The 19701-nt window shown below is 41.2% G+C and overlaps 1 protein-coding gene across 1 annotated transcript; it reads right to left on the minus strand.

The window, feature by feature from the left end:
• Positions 1-6692: 6692 nt before the first annotated feature.
• ripk4 (receptor interacting serine/threonine kinase 4) lies at positions 6693-15325 on the minus strand. The gene is made up of 8 exons (XM_022745879.1): positions 15064-15325; positions 12512-12803; positions 11563-11711; positions 11264-11313; positions 9854-10012; positions 9302-9417; positions 8598-8835; positions 6693-8468 (listed from the first exon to the last, which is right to left on the minus strand). The coding sequence occupies exons 1-8, from the start codon at positions 15243-15245 to the stop codon at positions 7219-7221; spliced, it is 2436 nt and encodes an 811-aa protein (XP_022601600.1). The 5' UTR covers positions 15246-15325; the 3' UTR covers positions 6693-7218.
• Between the last annotated feature and the right edge of the window lie 4376 nt (positions 15326-19701).

Consider the following 19701-nt stretch of genomic DNA (forward strand, 5'->3'; position numbering starts at 1 on the left):
AAGATCGAAAGGAACAGCCATTAATAGCTTTAGGAATAATTGTGCCATGGCTACGTGAGACAAACTGATTTTGCATAATGTCTTTAAAGTATATGTTCAACTTACTTTTACCAGTGGTGCGGCGGTGGGGACGCAGCTTCCTTACCCCCACTCACACCACCCCCAAATTAATTACACTGCATTAAACTCATTAACAAAACAAAACAAAAATGTATATTCATAAAAACAGTAGCGCTAGCTCTGACTATGAACAGCATTTTTATTCTGATACCTTATTATTATTCTGAGTTTGGTGATTTATCTCTAAATTAATTTTCAGTATGAAACAGCACAACAACTGGAAGTGGAACAGCATTGCTTGTGGTGTTGTAGACTTGTCTGTATAGTAGCACAGTACCTTCCTGGACACTGGTGATGTTACTCTGTCAAATGCTGTGCATCAAAAGTTTGTTATACTAAATGTCTAAATGTCAGTAAGACAGCAGTTCATACATAAACGAAGACAAAACATATGGGACCTTATCAGAAGTTGTCATCCATCCACTGAGAATTTATTCTGACTGTTAGGTCCTCATGACACCATGTAGGGGACAAGGCTTTGAATCTTTATTTTCTAAGTGTTGTTTTAAGTTGGATGTTAAATAGGGTTTTTTTTCTCCTAATTCAGAAACAACAAGATGATCTTTTCTAATAAAAAGTGAGAGGGCAGTCTCATTAGGCCATAAATCCTGCCTCATGGGCTACACTGACATAATATCTACCTAGTGGCCTTTATCTAGTGCTGGCAAATACTTTGCACCATCTCCTGGCCAAAGAGCAGTAGTACAACTGCCACGAAAACGGCAAAGATGCATTACAGAAAAGACCCATAGCAATGATAACAGACTTAAAATAATCCTTGTACAAAAGTACAAGAGTACCAAAAGGTAATGAAATATAGCAGTGAGGAGAAACCAAGCCACTTGACAGGCTACATGTTCACAATGTAGGCTAACAAAAGTGAAGTTGTGTGGCCTCGTGCCTATCTGGCAGCCATGGCACAGTCAGTTGTGCAGTCATCTCCATTGTGTGTCTAAATCACACAATTACACAGAGTCCTTGTGTGTGCAGGCTGCCACAATTAACCTGTTACCCAATGAATTTGCAGCTTTATCCTAATGAATATGCTCATAGTAACCTAACTGAACGTCCGAGCAGTATAACTAAGTATTACCAACAAAACTCACAAATAAATCATACTACTATCAAACAGCCAATGCTAACACATGGCTATAAACCCTACTGTCACCCAAACAAGCAGACAGCATCATATAACATAATAGTGGTTCCACAGACCAGCCTTCATTTGTAATCATGAACACATAAGTTTATTGCAAAGGTGGAATCAAGGACAAGACTGATGTCATCAAGAAACAAATCCTGACATGTCCCCGAGCTGCTCCATTGACAAACAGGAGGGACACATGATGACACAGTGGCATTGCTCTGGTTACTGTGTGGTGATGTGGGCACGTTTTTTGCTTTACAGATGCTTCCTCTCTCACTGTAGACTTTAATCATACCTCATTCTCAGATGTTACCTTTCCACAAAACTAGTTTTCTTTCATTACACAAACAATTTAGGCCACCAAATAAAAAGGCAAATTAAACATTTTAGTGACTGTAAAAAAACTCAGTTGGTGATTTTTTTTAAGTCTACATAACATCAATAATAAATAATAATGCTTTTCTCTAATGAACTTAAACTATCTGTCCCTCCAGTTCATCAGTAAGTTACTTTCCATGACATGTGAATGGTGTGTTCACCCGTAGTTAACCATGAATCTTCACCAATGTTGAGTGCGCCCACATCCACATTTTCACCCTGAGGCTACAGCCACATGTTGCAGCTTGCCTCGCACCGTAAGAGACACGATCTCAGATCTTGTTTAGCAAGTTCTGTGAGGTTAACATAAGGGAAGAGACAGAAAAGTTTGTGGAGACAAGTAAAACAGTACACAGCCACTGTATGAGCTCTATTCTGCCAGCAAGCAGTCACAAAGTGTAGAACAGATATTATTACCATTTGGCTGTTAGTTTTGTTTTCAGATAATTTGTATAAGAAACTGATACAAGGAGAGAGAGCTGGGGATCATGTGAAAAAAAAGAATAAATCAATACTTTGATTGTTCTTCCCTTTACAGAGATTACAGCCATTAACCAACCTATTTATTTATCACTATATCTTGATAAGGGCCTTTCATCACTTCAGCAAATGTTCTTTGGTTCTGTGGCTTTGTTGTTGGTCAGACGGCGCAGTGAGGCATGACTCAGTCAAACTGAAAAGTCCCTATCATAGTCAAACAAAAGAGAAACCAGACACCTTGTATGGCAAGAAAAGGGAAGTCTTGCGGCCTTTGAGACACTCACTAATCATGAATACTAGCCTGTCTGGAAATTTGGCCACAGAAATGATTAAGAAGAATTATTTTAGCTGCAATATAGTATAGCAGCTGAGTCCAGCATTGTACTGTACTGTATGGTAATTTGGGAAAACTTTTATTTCAAATGTAGATATTTTTTATGACACATCTAATCTTGCAACATATTTCATACCACTCTAAAATTTAGTTAGTCAGGCCGCCTTTGCTGACGATAATCTCACTGATTCCTCATTACTGCTCAGCCTTTTACTCTCATGTACAGTATTCAACAATTACCAACAATTACAACTTTTTCAACAATTCAACCAGAATCCACTCATGGATACTCACAGAAGGAGTTATAGTTGTTGAAAAATACACTTACATCTGTGTTATAAAATATTAATTAAATGCTAATACACAATACACTGCTTATAAATGCTAAATAGGGAAATCATTACGAAATGTTTTACTCACTGCTTACTTTTACTGAGTAAAAGCAGAAACATCATAAAGTATATTATACATTATATATATTTCTTAAATTGGTCATATGTAAAATCTTAATCTACAAAGTGAGTGGTCAAATAAAATACAATAGGAACTGCAATGTGCCTGAAATGTGGTGTTAAAGGATTAAGTAGCATGAAATGGAAATATTCAATTTAAGTACAATTACCCTCAGAACTGTACTTAAATGCAACACCTCAGTGAACCTATTCACTGTCCACCACTGTATGTTAGAGTAAGAATTTCTATCTTAAGTTCAATGAACAAAACACGTGATTTCTCATTAGTCAAACCAGCTGATTTACTTTGAGTGAATCAAAACCAACAAAACGTAAGGTCACACTGTTTATAGTTCATCACAGGCCATGCCCTATGACATGTGATATTAACTTATTGGACTTGCTTTCTTTGATTCTTTTAAATTACTCATGTTAACACAAATGATCCTAACCACTGTGGACACTACACCATGGGCAGCAGTCTGTATACAGGCCTGAGGGATAAAGTTTGACCTGCAGACCTGGCAGATATTTTGGACGGCAGGTTACATCACATCCTGTCGGCGAAGAAAAAAACCAAGAAACCTAGAGCTTCATTTCTGAGATTGGAGATAAAATGTGTTGGGCAGTTCCTGAGTAGTATCTGGGCCCCTGGCTGCTTTCCTTCACCCAAGGCCCCATGACTCATGAGATGGTGGGGGCTGACTTCATCCATCAATCATCAGAGTGTGAGGTACCAGAGCAGGCTTAACTAAACTGAAGGGAACTGAAAAGAGGAGTGAAGGAAATGACTCATCTATGAACAGTATGCAAAGTCTAAAAGTACATTTACCCAACAAGTTTACAGTGGGCTAAACTGCCACCAAAAATCCAGTGAAACTGAGGAGTCATGTTCCCATTGGCAGAATCCTCCACCACTACAAGACTCTTATAAGAGTAACAGATGAAAACGAGAAAAGAGACTTTAAGAAGCGCTGCACAGGCTGACAGTCAGTTGATTTGTTACAAAAGAAAAACATGACTGAGTGTATGATGAAACCACTGACACAAATTTGTAGCCAGTCTCAGCAAGTTGACGTATACAATGGAAGTTATTCCTATTAATGAAACTAGAAATAGACATGAATTTGTAATGACAGACCTTAGCTCCCACATTACAGTTTGTGATTTTATCACAAACTGTAATTTACACTGTGAAAGGCAATGCAGTTTTACAACAGGTTGAACTATTTCACTGACACTGGTGGAACTTGTGGAGGAATTATCAACTGCAAAACAAAAGAAAATAATGTATATATAATGGGGGTATTTATTTATCTCAAAATGTGATATGGCTCACTACCTAAAATGTTAGAAGGATATAAGGCATTAGAGGGGTTAAACACTCCTGGTTTGGTAGCTATGTGGAAAGTAGATATCACTATTTTCAGATAAACATAAGTCAGTGTTACTGAACATTACTTGTGGGGTTCCTCAAGACTCAGATTTAGGACCATTAATGTTTCTTTAGTACAGAAATAACATATGTAAGGTTTCGTAAATCATTCAAAATTGATCTTATTTGCAGATGTTGCAAATGTTTTTTATTCCGGTTGGAATCTGATACAACCTTTTGATGCTGAAAAAAAAAATTTAACTTCCAAAGAAATGGCTTTATTTACTTTTACTTTATTTATCTCTGAATTTAAGCAAGAAGAAATTCATCACCCTTGACAGTGATGTAACAAATTGACAAAGAAAACTTATGATAAGTGATGTTGAAATTGGTAAGAGTGTTTGATCCAAGTTTTTTGAAGTGATTATAGATAAGGAATTACACTGGAAACCACATATAAATTATGCTCATGCAAAATGATCAAAATCTACTGCAATACTGTCTAAAATTTAGGACTTTAAATAAGGCTTCAAAACTACTTATCAAGAATCAGCTAAATGAATGATGTGTGTTAATTTAAATTCTGTAGGATTCTTGTTAGATTTTAAAACAGCATAAATCAGGTACAAGGTTAAAAGCTGAAAGTATCCAAAACATGATTTGAGAGGAACATGCATGTTTAAAAAACAGAGGGTAAAGACTTGTGTAAAATATCATTGTATATCTATTAAAGTGGTGAATTTGTGGAATAGGTCAAATATTTTTGGACAAATATAAATTTCATAAAAAGAGTAGGTGTCCACTGTAGCTTCAGCCGACACCTGTTTGGTTTGTAGAAATAATCTTTCTGCTGAGTTCAACTGTTTTCTATTGTACTGTGTAATTATTAACTGAATAAAACAGATTTAACTTTAATATCAAGATATGAGATATCTTTAAACTGTTGATGAATATGGAATAATCTCTGGAATAAGCCTGTGTGTACTGTTAGGACAAAGGTCAAAGGTTAGGTCACAGCTAATAATGATCTATTTGGATGAAAATAGACATTTTATGGTGACTGAAAACTGGTGCTTCAGGGGTGTGAGGTACGTGACTTGTTGCAGTCAACAGAAGAGAGAACCAGAGCCCAGAGAGAAAAAAACCAACACATAACTGTGAGTTACTGTATAACACAAACCTAACGTTCCAGTCTATCAAACGCAACAGCAGTCCTGACAGCGAATAAAAGCTGAGATTGGGCAACAAGAGCACATTATCTTCCCCATAGCTGGAGTGGAGACAGATCGCCAGGCAACAGGCAGGACAGAGCGCCATGTACACAAAACACAGGCCTCAGATTACACACATTTCACCAGTCATTTTCTGGGTCTCTGCAAACACTAGCTATAAAAACAGGATAATTACAAGCACCAGCTACCCGCACTCAGTTTCTCGGGTTACGAAAAAGCCGAGCCCTTGAGGCGTCAAGGATGGCATGTTGGTTTTAGTGAGTGATGAAAACCTAAAGTGGTCTGAGGAATGAGCCAACAGGCTGCAACTGCAGGTAGAACATCAGCACCCCTTCTCACTCATCCATTATCCTACAGCCTGTGAGCCCCCTCAGGGGCAGTTCCCATGGTCTGTGCCAACCTGAGCATGCTCTGTGGGGTCTGCAGTAGAGACATCAATGTTATAACAGTACAGGTGTAGCTGCAGATGCAGACATGCCAAGTCTGCCTAACATCAAGACTGATAATCCTGCACACATGCAGGTGGAACAGTGACCAACTCTGAAAGAAAACACGTCCTCCCAACAGGCCTGCTGTAACTCGAGGTGATGAAAGAAAGTTTTCAAAACATACTTTTGCTTACTTTGGACGACCAGCGTGGCATAAATTATTAGAGGAAGAAAAAAAGCACATAAGTTCAGGATTGTTATCTGGTCGCCCTCAGTTTTCAGGCTTGCGCTGAAATTTTAAAATGTCTTGTTCCCATTTTCACTGACAAAACTAGATTGAATTAAAACCAGGATTTAAAACTGGCACAACAATGGAATGAAAGTTGTGCAACCATATTTAGAAAATCTACCATCATGCATCAAGAAATCAAAATATCAGATCTGAGTGCAGTGAATAAGCCTCTGGCCGTGTTTTTGCAGTGTGATCTTTTATGAACATTATCTTCTAGTTTTTTTGTTAGCTATAAAACAGGTGTAAACTGAGGGCAGGTGTATTTATCTTACAAAATCTGTTCCTGTGTATTATTGCATATATGTATGTCAATTTTGGACCTTAAACAGCATTTTATTATAATGGTGACACAGACTAATATTTTGCAGTAGATCAAAGTTTCTTGCTTGAATTCCACCCATGTGGGTTGACAGAAAAATATTAGATTTTTAAGTGATAAACGTGAAAAAAGTGACAAGGTCAAACAAGATAAAAGGTTTTAAATGTTTTAATGGATGATGAAGCACTGATATGTAACAGGTACAGAACACTGAAGGTCAAAGGTTTTTTAGAATTCAAAGGCTGAGATGATCCACAGCATTCACCTACGGAGGCGTGTGACCAAAGTTTGTGTTCTACTAAACATAAGTCACAGGGAAACCAGCTGCAGCAAAAGTTCCCCACAGGTCACGGGTTTCCTAATCATAATTCTGATACACAAAATGTGCTTGTTACATAAAAAACGAGTCTGTTATGTAAAAAAAAGTAAACAAAAGTCTAAATTCAAACACAGTATTTATACTTTCTATTTACAGTGTACATATTTACATTAAAGCTTTTCTGATCTACAGCGCTGAAAGGGCTTTAAGTCCAAAAACTCTCGTAAGATTTGATGACAATCCCCTCCCCAACTCTGAAGCACCAGTGCAGTATAAAAAAAAAAAAAAAAAAAAATCACATGAAGTCAGTTCTGTACAGTTTTGACAGGGTCTTTGCTCTTGTTAGCAGGATGCTGAGGCACACTGTGAGCTGCTGGATTGTGGGCAGTCTTTGTCATTGTGCTCTGTCAGTTTGAGGATGACGACCTTCCTCTGCAGGTTCTTAGCCTCCGGTGGAGCGGGCGGTTCAGCTACTGGTTGCACTGAGCTCTCAGTCACTAAGTCCTGGCAGTCCTGTGGCACCAGCATAGTAATGATGTTTGAGTATCCACCCTGCACTGCCAGGTGCAACGGGCTCAGCCCCTGCTCGTCTGACATAGCGCCACCATCTGGACAGTGAAGGAGCAGCTCTTTCAGGACCTCACAGTGTCCGCTCTCTGCCGCCAGGTGGCAGGGGGTGCGTAGGGCCTGGTTGGATCTGTAGGGGTCCGCCCCCTCTTCTATCAACATCTTGACAGTGGCCAGGTGACCTCGCTGGGAGGCCAGGTGGAGGGGAGTGAGTCCGTGGGTGTTCTGGGCGTGGATATCCGCCTGGTGTTTGATCAAGAGGCGAGAGGTGCTGGTATGACCCGTCTCTGCCGCCACGTGTAGTGGTGTGTTTAACCCAGCAGACGTTCTGTGAACGTTTGCTCCTAGTTCAATCAGGATCCGTGCCACTCGGTACTGCCCCCTCTGGGATGCCAGATGCAGCGGTGTGCGTCCATCTGTTGTCTGCCCGTCCACGTCAGCAACGGCCTGCTTGACCAGCAGTTTGACGATACCCAGATGCCCTTGCCAGGCAGCCAAGTGGAGTGCCGTCCAGTTGTCCTTGCCCTTGATTCGAACATCAGCACCGCGGCTCAGCAGCACCCGGATGACGTTCTCTTGACCGTGCTGGCAGGCAAGATGAGCCGGTGTGCGCCCCTGGCCATCGGTCTCATTAATGGCTGCCCCCCGGTCCAGCAGCAGGCGTGTGATTGCTTCGTCCCCATTCTGGGCAGCCGAGTGCAAAGCTGTGTACTGGTCCTCATCTTTGGCATTGATGTTGGTGCTGCGCCGACCGAGCAGAAGTTCTGCCAGGGGCTTCAGGTGCTTCTCTGTGGCCAGGTGGAGGGGGGTGGAGCCACGGGCATTGGCAAGGTTGGGATTGGCATTATTCATGAGGAGGAACTTTATGGCCTCTTCGTTGTTCATGGTGATGGCGTGGTGGAGTAGACTGCCTCCTCCGTCGAGGAGCAGGTCGACATCCTGAGGCTGGAGGATCTTCATCAGCTTGGCTGTGTCCTTGGTCCTGATGGCCTCACACAGCTTCCGCTTCTGGACCTCAGCAGAATCTGAACAGTGAGGATGACAACAACGAGTTCGACACAACAATCATGAGTAACAATCTAAAACGTTACAAGTAAACCAGCTGGGATTAACATGAACAACAGCTCCACTTTAGGCCTTTAATCAGCTCTTACCACATGTGCTTTCTTTCTCAAAAGACAGCGTGATCGAGTCCTGGGAGGAGAAGGCTGAATCTGCAGAGGAGATGCCGGACAGTCTCTTGCAAGTGTTCTCTTTGCTGTGGCAGCCTTCCTTCATTCGATCAAAGCTCCTAGAGATCCCAGAATCCACCTGGCTCAGCAGCTCTGATAGGCTGTAATCTTTTTCCGGCAACATGGCAGACTTTGGACGCACTGGCTTGTTGTCTTTATCCTGCAGAGCAAAAAGCCCGATAAGCATATTTGAACAAGCTGTTCTTTTAGATTTCATTACGTTCACACTCAGGTATGTGGCTGCCACCTTCATCCAAACACTTACAGTACAACAATGGCTACTGAATGTTGACATTGAGATGATTTGCTGAACTTAAACAGAAGTTCAAAACAGTTTAACTTCTGTCCCAACACATGTCATTGAGTAACAGCTCTCACTTCTCATGAACAGGATATTTTTCTAGTCACGTACACAAGAGCGAACACCACGGAAATGACAAAGCAGAACACAGGTTAAACAATCCCATCAGTCGGCATTCCTCTTCTGTGATGTAACTGTTGTTCAGCATCAAACATTTACGCAACATATGACTTATAAAGTCATAATCATGTCTAGAGATAAGCCTCCCCATTGTCTGGGTGCGTAGTTATACATTAATGAGAACTGTGATGTTATCATGTTGTACCTGGTCACTAGTGAGTGCATTAGAGGACGAGGGCTCTGGCTCTGATGTAGACAAGGTTGGGGTCCTAGGCTCCTCCTGAGGTTTGGAGCAGAGCTCCTCAGCTTCAGATGTGATTTCTGTAAGGACAACAGCTCGGGGTCAGGTTGCAGTAATGCAGGGATGGGATTAGGGAATATAAAAGGGAAGAGAGAGCTGCACTAGAAGTAGAAGACAAAAACCTCAATTTAACAGACGGCTGCACTTTGATTCTTCTAAGTGTGTGTTATCCCCAGAGTGTGTAGTCAAAGGAATAGGATCACTTGTGTTTCATAGTGGTTTAGTTTTCAGGATAGTAGAAAGTTTATGGGGCATGTTTTCCAATTTAAATGATTTTTTCCCTCCATGTGCAGAAATAAATTCACTTTTATTTATACAGCATCAAATCAAAATATACATTATCTCAAGGCACTTTACAGAGTAAGGTCAAGACCTGACAATATCACTAACAGAATTCAACAGAACACTAACAGAATCAATAACAGAATTATCATGTGTGAACACAGAACAACTTACCCTGGAAGCTGGGTCTGGCTTCAGGGTCCGTGGCCCAGCAGCGCTGCATGAGGCTGAGGAAACCTGTGCAGGCTGAAGGTCGACATCGTGGCACTGCACCTAAGTCTGGACGCACCCCCTTCACCACCTTCACCATGATCTGCAGGATATTATTCTCTCCTAGGGAAAAATAAGAACATACAGGTTCATACTTCAGTTCCTTCACTCACAAATCAGGTTTAACATGTAATCAAATCTGATCTGAAGCCTCATGCTCTGACGGTAACAAAAGGTTTGAAGACAAATACAAATAACTAGAATCACAACCTCACATGAGGCTATATATGACAACATAGCCTCAGGTGCTGGTAGGAGCCAGTGCTGAATGGCTTTATCAACATCGTCCTGTGTGCTCAGATAAGGAAGTGTGTGTGCTGTTGTTTCCCATGAGAGCAAAAAGGGAAAAGCTCTCAGAGTTCCCGGTCTGACCTCTTTCTATCTAGCTGTGGGATCAGCCAGGTCAATGATTCAGAACAAACAGCTACGGGCTTTAATCACATGTGCTTCTCCACCTATTGTAGCCTTAATACCCTTCACAGGTGGAGGAGAAAAATGGGAAGGGACGCTAACCAGACTATCTCTCACTTTTTAATTATGTCTGGATCAACATACTGAAGGCAGTGCCAGTGCCAACCTGGCAACACTCATGTAGACACCGGTCCTTAGAAGAAGCCAGATTCCTTGAAGTGAACTGCTACCTGATATGCCTGGGAAAAAAATACACTCTACCTGCCAGTCTGGCCCTGTCCACCTGCCTGCTCAGGAATTTACTGAGTAAACACATACAGTACAGCTCCTGCACACAAACAGCGGGTTATGTGTTAACTGAAAATTATGAAAGCCAACTCCTGCCAGGACAATGTTAAAAATAGATGAAAAGATAGGATAAAGAAAAATATTCATGGTAAGTTAGAATGTTTATAGTCAGATGTTTGACCTACTAAACAGAAAGTATGAGATGTTATACTCAATAACTTGAGCAGGATGGGGTTTATGGTTTAGTATGATTCAGTATAATGTAGAATAAATCACATATTAAATATATGAATTTTTGAATTACATGAAAGAAAAACTCTTCACACATGTAAAACAAAACCCTGAATAACTTATTTTGTTAGTTTTAATCAACATATACAAACATTCACGGGCTCAAGTGGATAAATCAAGTGGTCAAACCACTAGAAATCTATCAGTGATAATACTGACTTAATGCCCAGAAGTAATGTCACAATTATCAAGTGTCATAAGTGTCATTATTTTCATTTTTAGCATTCCTAACTATTTATAATTGTATTTTCTTGGCATGGTTGGCTTTCATAAAAATAGTTTCCCATCAGCCCTAAAGGAAAATCTTGCTGGTACTAGTCTCACCTTGGTAGGGTTTCTTTTGTGTGAGAATCCCCCAGATGACGATGGAGAAACTGAAGTGGAGGCAAAATGAAATCGAAATGAGTCAATTAAAGGGACATTTCACTTGAACTCAGTATAAAGCAGTGCTGATAGATCGTCAAACACAAACACATCATATCAAATCCATCTCCTACAATTTGATGGATTACGGTGATTATGAGTCAGAGCTTAACTGAACATACAAGAGGACAGATGGCAAACACCCATCCCAAACTAATACCTACATTCACACAACAAAGTTTGCAGACAAAGATCCGAACCTGTATACGTCGTGCTTGGTGTCCGACATTCTGTCCTTCTCTATGATGCTCTCGGGTGGCAGGTAGGCGATAGTTCCGCAGAAGCCATCTCTACTGATGTCATCAGCCCCTGACAGGCCGTTCCACCGGGCCAGGCCAAAATCAGATATCTGAGGCAGAGAGAGAGATCAGATAAGACCCTCGAACAGAGCAACCACACTGCTTTTCTCATGAAGCACCGTGACTTTGATGACTAACTTTGCCTGCTGAATGTGACAGGCAGCTAAGCTCTTATTATTTGCACTCAGTGGTATGATGAGGGCAACGCAGCCATGTCCCAGCCTGTTGGAGAGGAGAGGCCCATCACGCTCATGTTGACGGGTGCACACCCACACACACACACACAGAGGGAGATTTAATAGGAGCTGAATTAATCCTGTAGAGACAGGCCCGGGTGAGGTGTTTACATCCAGGTATTAAACTCAGAAAAGGCAGTTCCCACCCATTGCCCTCAGTGCTGTTGAGCTGTTTGGAGGTTGGACAGTGGCTGAGAGACACCTGTCTGCCCAGAGCGTGTACAGGGCTGTCGTTTTAAAATGGATGAGGGAACAGCAAAGTACCTCATGGCTGAAAATCCTTTTAAAACCCTAAAACTGAGACTTTTAACAAGCTTTGTAGCAAAGGCAGCTGTCCTCTGACTGGATATTAAATTATCACACCTCATTTATGATTTCAATGAGATGAATGTTGTTGATTTTCTTTTACATCTGCCATAGAAAAACCTCAGATTGCAGCTTTTGACAATAAATCATTTTGAATACATTATATTAAATTACACCAAAATGATTTAGACCATGTTTTATAAAAGATATGCACGCAGAACCAGCTGATAGTGATCATCAGCTTTTTCATCACTCATCTGAATGTTCTCACACGCAGTAATGGTGGCACATTGTGATAAAGTCTCTACCTTGACGTGATAGTGGGCGTCCAGCAGGATGTTGGCAGGCTTCAGGTCCAGGTGGAGCAGCGGCGGGTTCATGCAGTGGAGGAAGTTCATTCCCACCGCAGTCTCGTGGATGATGCGGAAGCGGAGCTCCCAGGGCAGTGGCTCGGTGGCCAGCAGCGTCTCCAGGGAGCCGGTCTCCATGTACTCCATGACGAGGCCCTGAGGGTCCTCACAGATCCCATACACAGGGAGGATGTATCGGAACTTGGCCGCCTCCATCTTCTTAGCCTCCTCCAGCAGCTCTGAACGCTCCCTGTGTTAAAGAAATGATTGATTACATTTCCTTTAGGTGACATTATGTTTGTCTGGAGTGTCTGGGCAGTTTACAGAAGTGTGTAGAGCTGCAGCTGAGATGTTACATCTGTTTTTCAGGTATTCAGGTCACTTTTCCATAGCACAGACATGTTTATCAAACCTGTCCTCTCATAAAACATTTACCTAATGTATCTGGGGTTAGACTTTGCTCATTGGACTGTAATATTTGGCATAGCTTTTGTCCTAACCCAAATTCCAGAGCATGACATATCTTCCTCACCGAGCACCCAGCTATGCAGAATGTTTACAAGCATTAACCTTGGAGGCTGTGAGAGTGTGACCTCTGTAGACGTCTATAATTAATTTACAAATACAAGTATGTGGATCATGCTCTGCCACTGCCCAGTGGCTCTCTTGAGGCCTTGAGGACATGCCTGCAGGGAGCACAGTAGGCTCAAACAAAGCTCTTGTTCTCTGTTGCTCAACCTTTGCACAGCTCCCTTTATCAGTCCACAAGTCCTGCTGACATACTTCAAACACAACTGAGCAGGTCATTCATGACCTCAGTGCACATATCTCCAGCAAAGGCTGCTTCCAAAAAATGCAAAGCTCTAATGAGGACAGATGAGACAAAGATAAATCACTAATGACCATCTCTCTAGGTGAGCGGGGAATTTGGTTTTTCCACCATCAATAAAATGAAATTAGATGCACTGAGGAGGCTTTTATGACTCTGAGGAATCTATTATGTGTGCAGTGTTATCAGGTTACTATAAGAGTCATGTTCTTTAGGGAGGAGACTGGCTATAATTGTCCTTGCGCAAGCCCCCAAATCTGCCAGGTAAGAACAATGAAGGATGATATGAGAGACTGGGCAGGCGCTTGTTTGCTAAATCCATCAATCTAATCCAAAGTGCTCCTCAGCAGCTCCTCCGAACCAAACAATGTCCTCTCTTTAACAGAGGGGCCCGGTAAGACCGGTTTTACAACTTCCTTTATTGTCTGTGCCACAACACAGCGGCAGCCTGCAACCCACGCAGACAAAGGCGGCTTTGAGTGCCTGTTGCTGGATGTTATGCGTGGGTCAGCGCAGATTGCAGTCAAATGACTGTTTATGTACTTTGCAGATGTTTGCAGGTGATAACATCTTCGGTTCAGGTTCAGCGGATGCTCTAAGTTGCACCACAAGTTTGAGGGAGGATGTCAGTCCTCTTTTTTCGGCAATGCTGAAGTCAACTTCCTGTTTGTTAGTTATCTGTTTGAAATGTTTTCAGTGATGGTGACTGCACGAGATATCAAAATCTGATGTCAGAGAATAAACAAAAAGTGATCGATTTAGGAAACACAGGTTCAGATAGTCAGGGGCTTTATCTCAATCTCTTTTACCATTTACAAAGGACAGGTGCAGCTCCGCCAGGTAATTAATATCTTAATGTTAATTTGTTGAATTAAGGAATTAAGGTTCTTGTGAGGTAACATTTATAATTTGTCTAAAGCTCAGTGTGTGTACACAGACGGCAGATGACAGGCGGGTTGCTGCCCGGCTGAAGGTGTTGACCTTCAGTGAAGGTTTATACAGAAGTTGGCACAGGTAAGGCACAGCTGGAAATCTCAAAGACACACACACACTCGCACGCATACACATCCACAAAACAAATAAATAAATGAACACCACACAGAGCGAAGACAAGATTCATGGTTATGCAGAATGTCACAGAATCGTAGTGTTGTGTAATCTCTAGTAAGGACCCCCTTACAGAAAGAGACATCAGCCCCTCCCTGAGGCCACTGCATGATAATGTCACTGTTGACTGGGGAAATCAGCGGGGAGCCTTTCATATCTGGCCTGTTTGTAATAAGCAAACAGCCATGTCCCTGAGCAAAGCGCTCTCACTTTTAACCCGGGGATGTATCAGCATGTTAGAGCCAGTGTCTAAAAATCTAAACGTGGCCAGTTGTTTGCTGCTGAGGCTCCCTCACAGCTGCTGTGTGTGTGTATGTGTGTGTGTGTGTGCCCAGACTGGCAGTCAGTGAGTCACACATTCCCTGGTGTTCACCCCCTTCAAGGACTCTGATTGACATTTCACCAGCGCAGTCATAGTCTAACCTCAGTCTGTCTGCTGTGTGGTCAAATCCAACGATAAGGCTCAGAGACAAGAACATAGACGTTTAAGTGGAGGAGCCTGAGAGCGATGCCAGAGTAATCAGGTCAACATCAGTACAAAGATAATCCATGTGACTCAACAGCTGTAACTTACTTATCATCCACATGAAGGCAGGGAGGGCACTTGATAGCCAGCCATGTTTTCCACTGTACGTGCCGGACTTTGTAAACTTGTCCAAATCCACCTGAGCCAATTTTCTCCCAGCTGCCAAACTCAGAGGAATCAAAGGTCCTTAACAGCCCCATATTCCAGTTTGGAGAATCCGGGACGTCCATATCCGTGTTGTGAAACCCACCACCTGGGTAAACTCTTTTATTCGTCTCCAAAGCACAGTCTGGGGGAAGTGAACACACACACCGACCTGCCTGCTTGTGAGCTCTTCCTTGTTTTTCCCCTTGTCTAGCTCTGTGTGGCCCCTCCCTCTCTTCAGGTGAAAAGAGGGGCTGGCCTTGGTGCTGTGACATCACTTCCTGGTTTTGAAACACAGGGAAGAGATGGAAAAGTTCCATCCAGGCAGGCCACAAGGCAGCATGCTGCCTTTAGACAATTGTTTTCCAGATGCCCTCAAGTCCTGAGCTTTCTCACATTTCTGCCACGAAAAGGAGAAAATAATCTCTGTAATGAGCCGGAGTCCATGAGCCCAGGAATGTGTCATTTCATGAACGCACCTTTGTCCCACTGTAGACCATTATCCAGTGATGCCCCCTGAGGTAAGAAGAGGGAATATGTCTGAACAATACGTGGGTTATGTGATATTGACAGGATGGTTTGGAAATGGCTGGACTCATGGAATCCATTCAGTGGAGAAGGACATCATGTTCTTCCAGAGCTGAGGACAGTCTCAACCACAGCTGTGTGTGAGGCTTATTGATGGAGTTCAGATCAACTTGGATCAGTTTAGATTAGTATAATTGCTTAGTTTAGTTTGATGCTATTATCACTGTGATTATGATCATGATTAACTGTTGTAGTTGTAACCTTTAAATGAATAAAATCTCTCTCAATTCAAGGTACATTTGCTCCAAATTACACTATTTTTGGCAAAATGTATGTGATGTTTTTTCTCAGTCGCTCAAGAAATTCAAACCTTAGTCATGACAATGCTTTAAACTCTCATTTATTATTGCCAAAAAATGTGTAACACTACACTGGAATCTGGAAGACCCTCTGCCAGCTGGAATGTGGGTTGCAGAATTTGATAACTGCATACCAGTGAGAGACAAGAGTATGACCTTTTACAAGATATGGGAACTTTTATTGAAAGAACTTCCTTGTTTTTTTTTGTATTACTTTATTGCAGGTTTTCCCATTACAAATGATCAAATTCATCACTTATTTCATTCATCCTGCCACATTTATACAGTAATACAGGAAATAAAATAAAAATAGAGAAAGAAAGAGAAGGGGAAAAAAGTAACAAGAAAGAAAAAAAAATAGGGATATCCTTCTGTACTTTCTTAATTTTGATTAATATATTTACATTTTTTCTATTCTACTCCATCTATTTCCTTGACTCATTTACTCCAGTTTCTCATGGATTCCTCCTCTCTGTTTCTCAACTTATTAGTGATTCTTGTTATTTCTTTAAAGTCTTCAACTGTTAGTTCCCATGCATTCAAGATTTAACATCCATTCAGTTCCATGTTATTTGTTTTAATGCAGATATTCGTATTATAGTATACAAATATTTATCTCCTCTCGTCTCTATTTCTGATGGAATGATACCTAATACAATATTGGGCGGCAGTAACATATCTTTAAATGAAAAATATTTTTGACTTTCTCCTGAACTGACGCTGAACTGAACTTTTTCAACACAGGACAAGAGTAAAAAATATGAGAATGATGTGCTTCCTGTTTACCTTCCTTGACTGTGTCTCTGCCAAAATATCATTTTATCATTAAATTATCCTTCATCATGTTACAATATAAAAAGACAAAAACAGGGCAGGTGCTGGGTCGAAAAACGGACCAACAACAGCAACAACAGCAACAACAACAACAACAACAACAACAACAACAACAACAACAACGGGGACTGCAGCCATTTGTTTCTTGTTTTTTGGTGGATCAGATGATGCCTGATATGTTTGAGATCAGATGTCTGACTATCCATCGCAGCAGCTGCATGACGCCACACGGCTGGAGCCTCCTGACTGCTTCCACAGATGATAAACAGTTCACTATTTTATCTTTCTCTTCGATCTTTGTAAACAGACATTTACAGTAAATGTCACCAGAGAAGAAGGAATCTGGGATGATCTGGGATTACTTCCACTCACTATTTAGCAAAAAAAAAAAAAAACCCTCTGACCCCTCTTTTCCCCCTAATAACTTTCCAACAGTCCCTCGGGGATCTCTTTTTATGTGCCAGGTTATGTAATGGCCCTTTAATATTTTTCCACTGTTTTTGGGCCTGGATTCCTATTTGATATTTGTTTGATGACTTTTGGGTTCCCTGCTGCTCTGGGGCACATTTGAATGTGTCTCTACAAACATAATTATTCTCTTTTGTTATTTGCTTTCTGGAGACCAGCACCTGACAACCCCACCTCTCTATTTACCTCTTCCTTAACGGCATAACACATGATCTCACCCTGCTCCACCCTGCTCCCCAGACTTAATTAGATAACTGGAAGGACGAGGTATAAAGTCGAAGCATAAATATGTCATCGGGGACGCTGCCGAGACAAGAAGCAGATCTTCTTGGTCTGCGAGGAACCAGGCTTCATGCCGGCCTGCCGGCTCCTGTCACGGCAGCAGAGATCAGTGTTTGTCCCCTGAGGCTGCTGCTCTGCACTCACTCACACTGAGGCATCAACACGAGCAGCAGGTAAAAAGTGAAAGTTGGTCAGCAGCCTTTGAGGTAAGAGCACCCCCCCCCCACCCCCCACCCACCCAATTTAAACTGTAAATGTATTCTCTGTGGCGGCGTCACACCTATTGATCATTAGAATCAAAGAGGAGCTTTTATTGGTGTGTTAATTGAATCAGCTCTTTTCATCTGCTAATTAAAAACAAGAAAATAAACCAGGACCGTTCACTCGCCTCCACCGTGTGAAAAGTGGTTTCTATTGTTTGAAATTCAAATCAGTTTGATTGGCCTGAGATACTTCATCATCAGGCATAAGGTATCGAACAAGCTGTCACAATGAAGATAGCGGTTAGTTAACACTGATCAGCACATCTGTCATGACAGAAATGAACAATCACACATTTACATTTAGTGAAAACCCTCATCTGTGTTTTGTTCTTCCCATCATTCAGTCTGTTTCCTCAGGTTCTCTGAAGCATGTGTGTCAGCTACTAATTCATCTAATAACCCAGCTGCTGATGTTCAGTAAAAGTATGTAAGTAAGTACTATGTTACTGATATACAACATGACACGCTGCTCTGAAATAGGTGTGAGGATGAAAGGTCTTTATCCTAAATCTTGAAAATCTTGTTTTGAGGAACCGGTTTTATTCTTCACTATTTGAGAATATTTGTTGGTTAAAACAAAAAGTAATTAATGAAATTGAATGTGAATATTGAAAAGTAATAATACAGTGAACTTTTACCCCACGTGTAAAATGATGGCGGACTTCGTCGCCATCTATTGGACGTTTCATATTAAAGCATTCAGCTCAGTGAGAAGACCTCAGGGTTCAAACTGCATTAAAGACATTAATATATGCATGACGCTAAAACTGATTTGAAATTAAAAATCTGTAGCTGGTAAAATATATATACTGTACTCTATTTTTTTTTTTTGCTAGAGGTCAGTGCTGGGTTAGAATATCCTTGCTGTCAAACATTAACTGAGGTGTGTTTGAACTACATCCAACCTTAAACAATAGTCCTAGAGAGAGAACGACAGAGAACACATGACTGAGCTGTGGCGTGTTCATACCTTTATGATGAAGTGAAATATTCGGTTCCAGATGCTTTTTCCTGCAAGTTCTTGTAGTAAAAATACCAAAATATTTAAACAGCTGGTCATTGATATATAAAAGTCACTGACCACATTAATGATATACAGTAGCTTCAGAAACTATTCAGACTCCTTCACTTTATGCACTCTGTTGTGTTGTCGATTTAATTGTAAATGGATAAAATTGCACATTTTCGCACATCAATCTATAATCAATAACCCATTAAGTGAAAACATGTTTTCCAAATCTATTCAGACCTTTAATTCAGTATTCTGTAGAAGGACCTCTTATACACTGGTGTGTGTCTTTCTTCCAATCAGTTCAGTTTTCCACAGGTGAACTCCAGTCACGACACATCTCAAGTTTAATTAAAGAGGAGACACGTGACCACAATTAGGAGCCACAGCAAAGGGTCTGAATACTTTTGTAATTTTATGATATTTAATAAATTTGCAAAAAACATATTTTCACTTTGTCATTTTGGGTTAGGGGCTATTTCATCTATTTATACATTTTTACAATAAAGTGTACAAAAAGTGAAGGGGTCTGTATCTTTTCATTTCTATCACTTACTTTCTAATGTTTTATGTATATCTGTACAACTATTACTGCACTTCAATGTAACATCACAATGCTACCGTAAGAGGAAGTGACAGAAAAGAGCTTATATTTTTATCTTACTAACAAACTTTTGTCTCATTATAAACAGTGTTAAGCATTTGTTCTGAAAACACACACACAACACACACACACACACACACACCCTTAGACCGACTATGTGTTCCCCTCATGTTGTGCCGTCTGCAGAGAAGCTGT

This window comes from Seriola dumerili, unplaced genomic scaffold (assembly GCF_002260705.1).
Source record: "Seriola dumerili isolate Sdu_G_001 unplaced genomic scaffold, Sdu_1.0 BDQW01000091.1, whole genome shotgun sequence".
NCBI lineage: Eukaryota > Metazoa > Chordata > Actinopteri > Carangiformes > Carangidae > Seriola > Seriola dumerili.

What these genes read in the sequence shown, in the direction of transcription:
- ripk4 (XM_022745879.1), bottom strand. Translation starts at nt 15,245, where the DNA reads ATGGACGTCCCGGATTCTCCAAACTGGAATATGGGGCTGTTAAGGACC. An exon ending in ACGCCCACTATCACGTCAAG is followed by an intron (nt 11,712 to 12,511) that starts GTAGAGACTTTA and finishes TCTCTGCCTCAG; the next exon opens with ATATCTGATTTTGGCCTGGC. An exon ending in ACAAAAGAAACCCTACCAAG is followed by an intron (nt 10,013 to 11,263) that starts GTGAGACTAGTA and finishes ATTTTTCCCTAG; the next exon opens with GAGAGAATAATATCCTGCAG.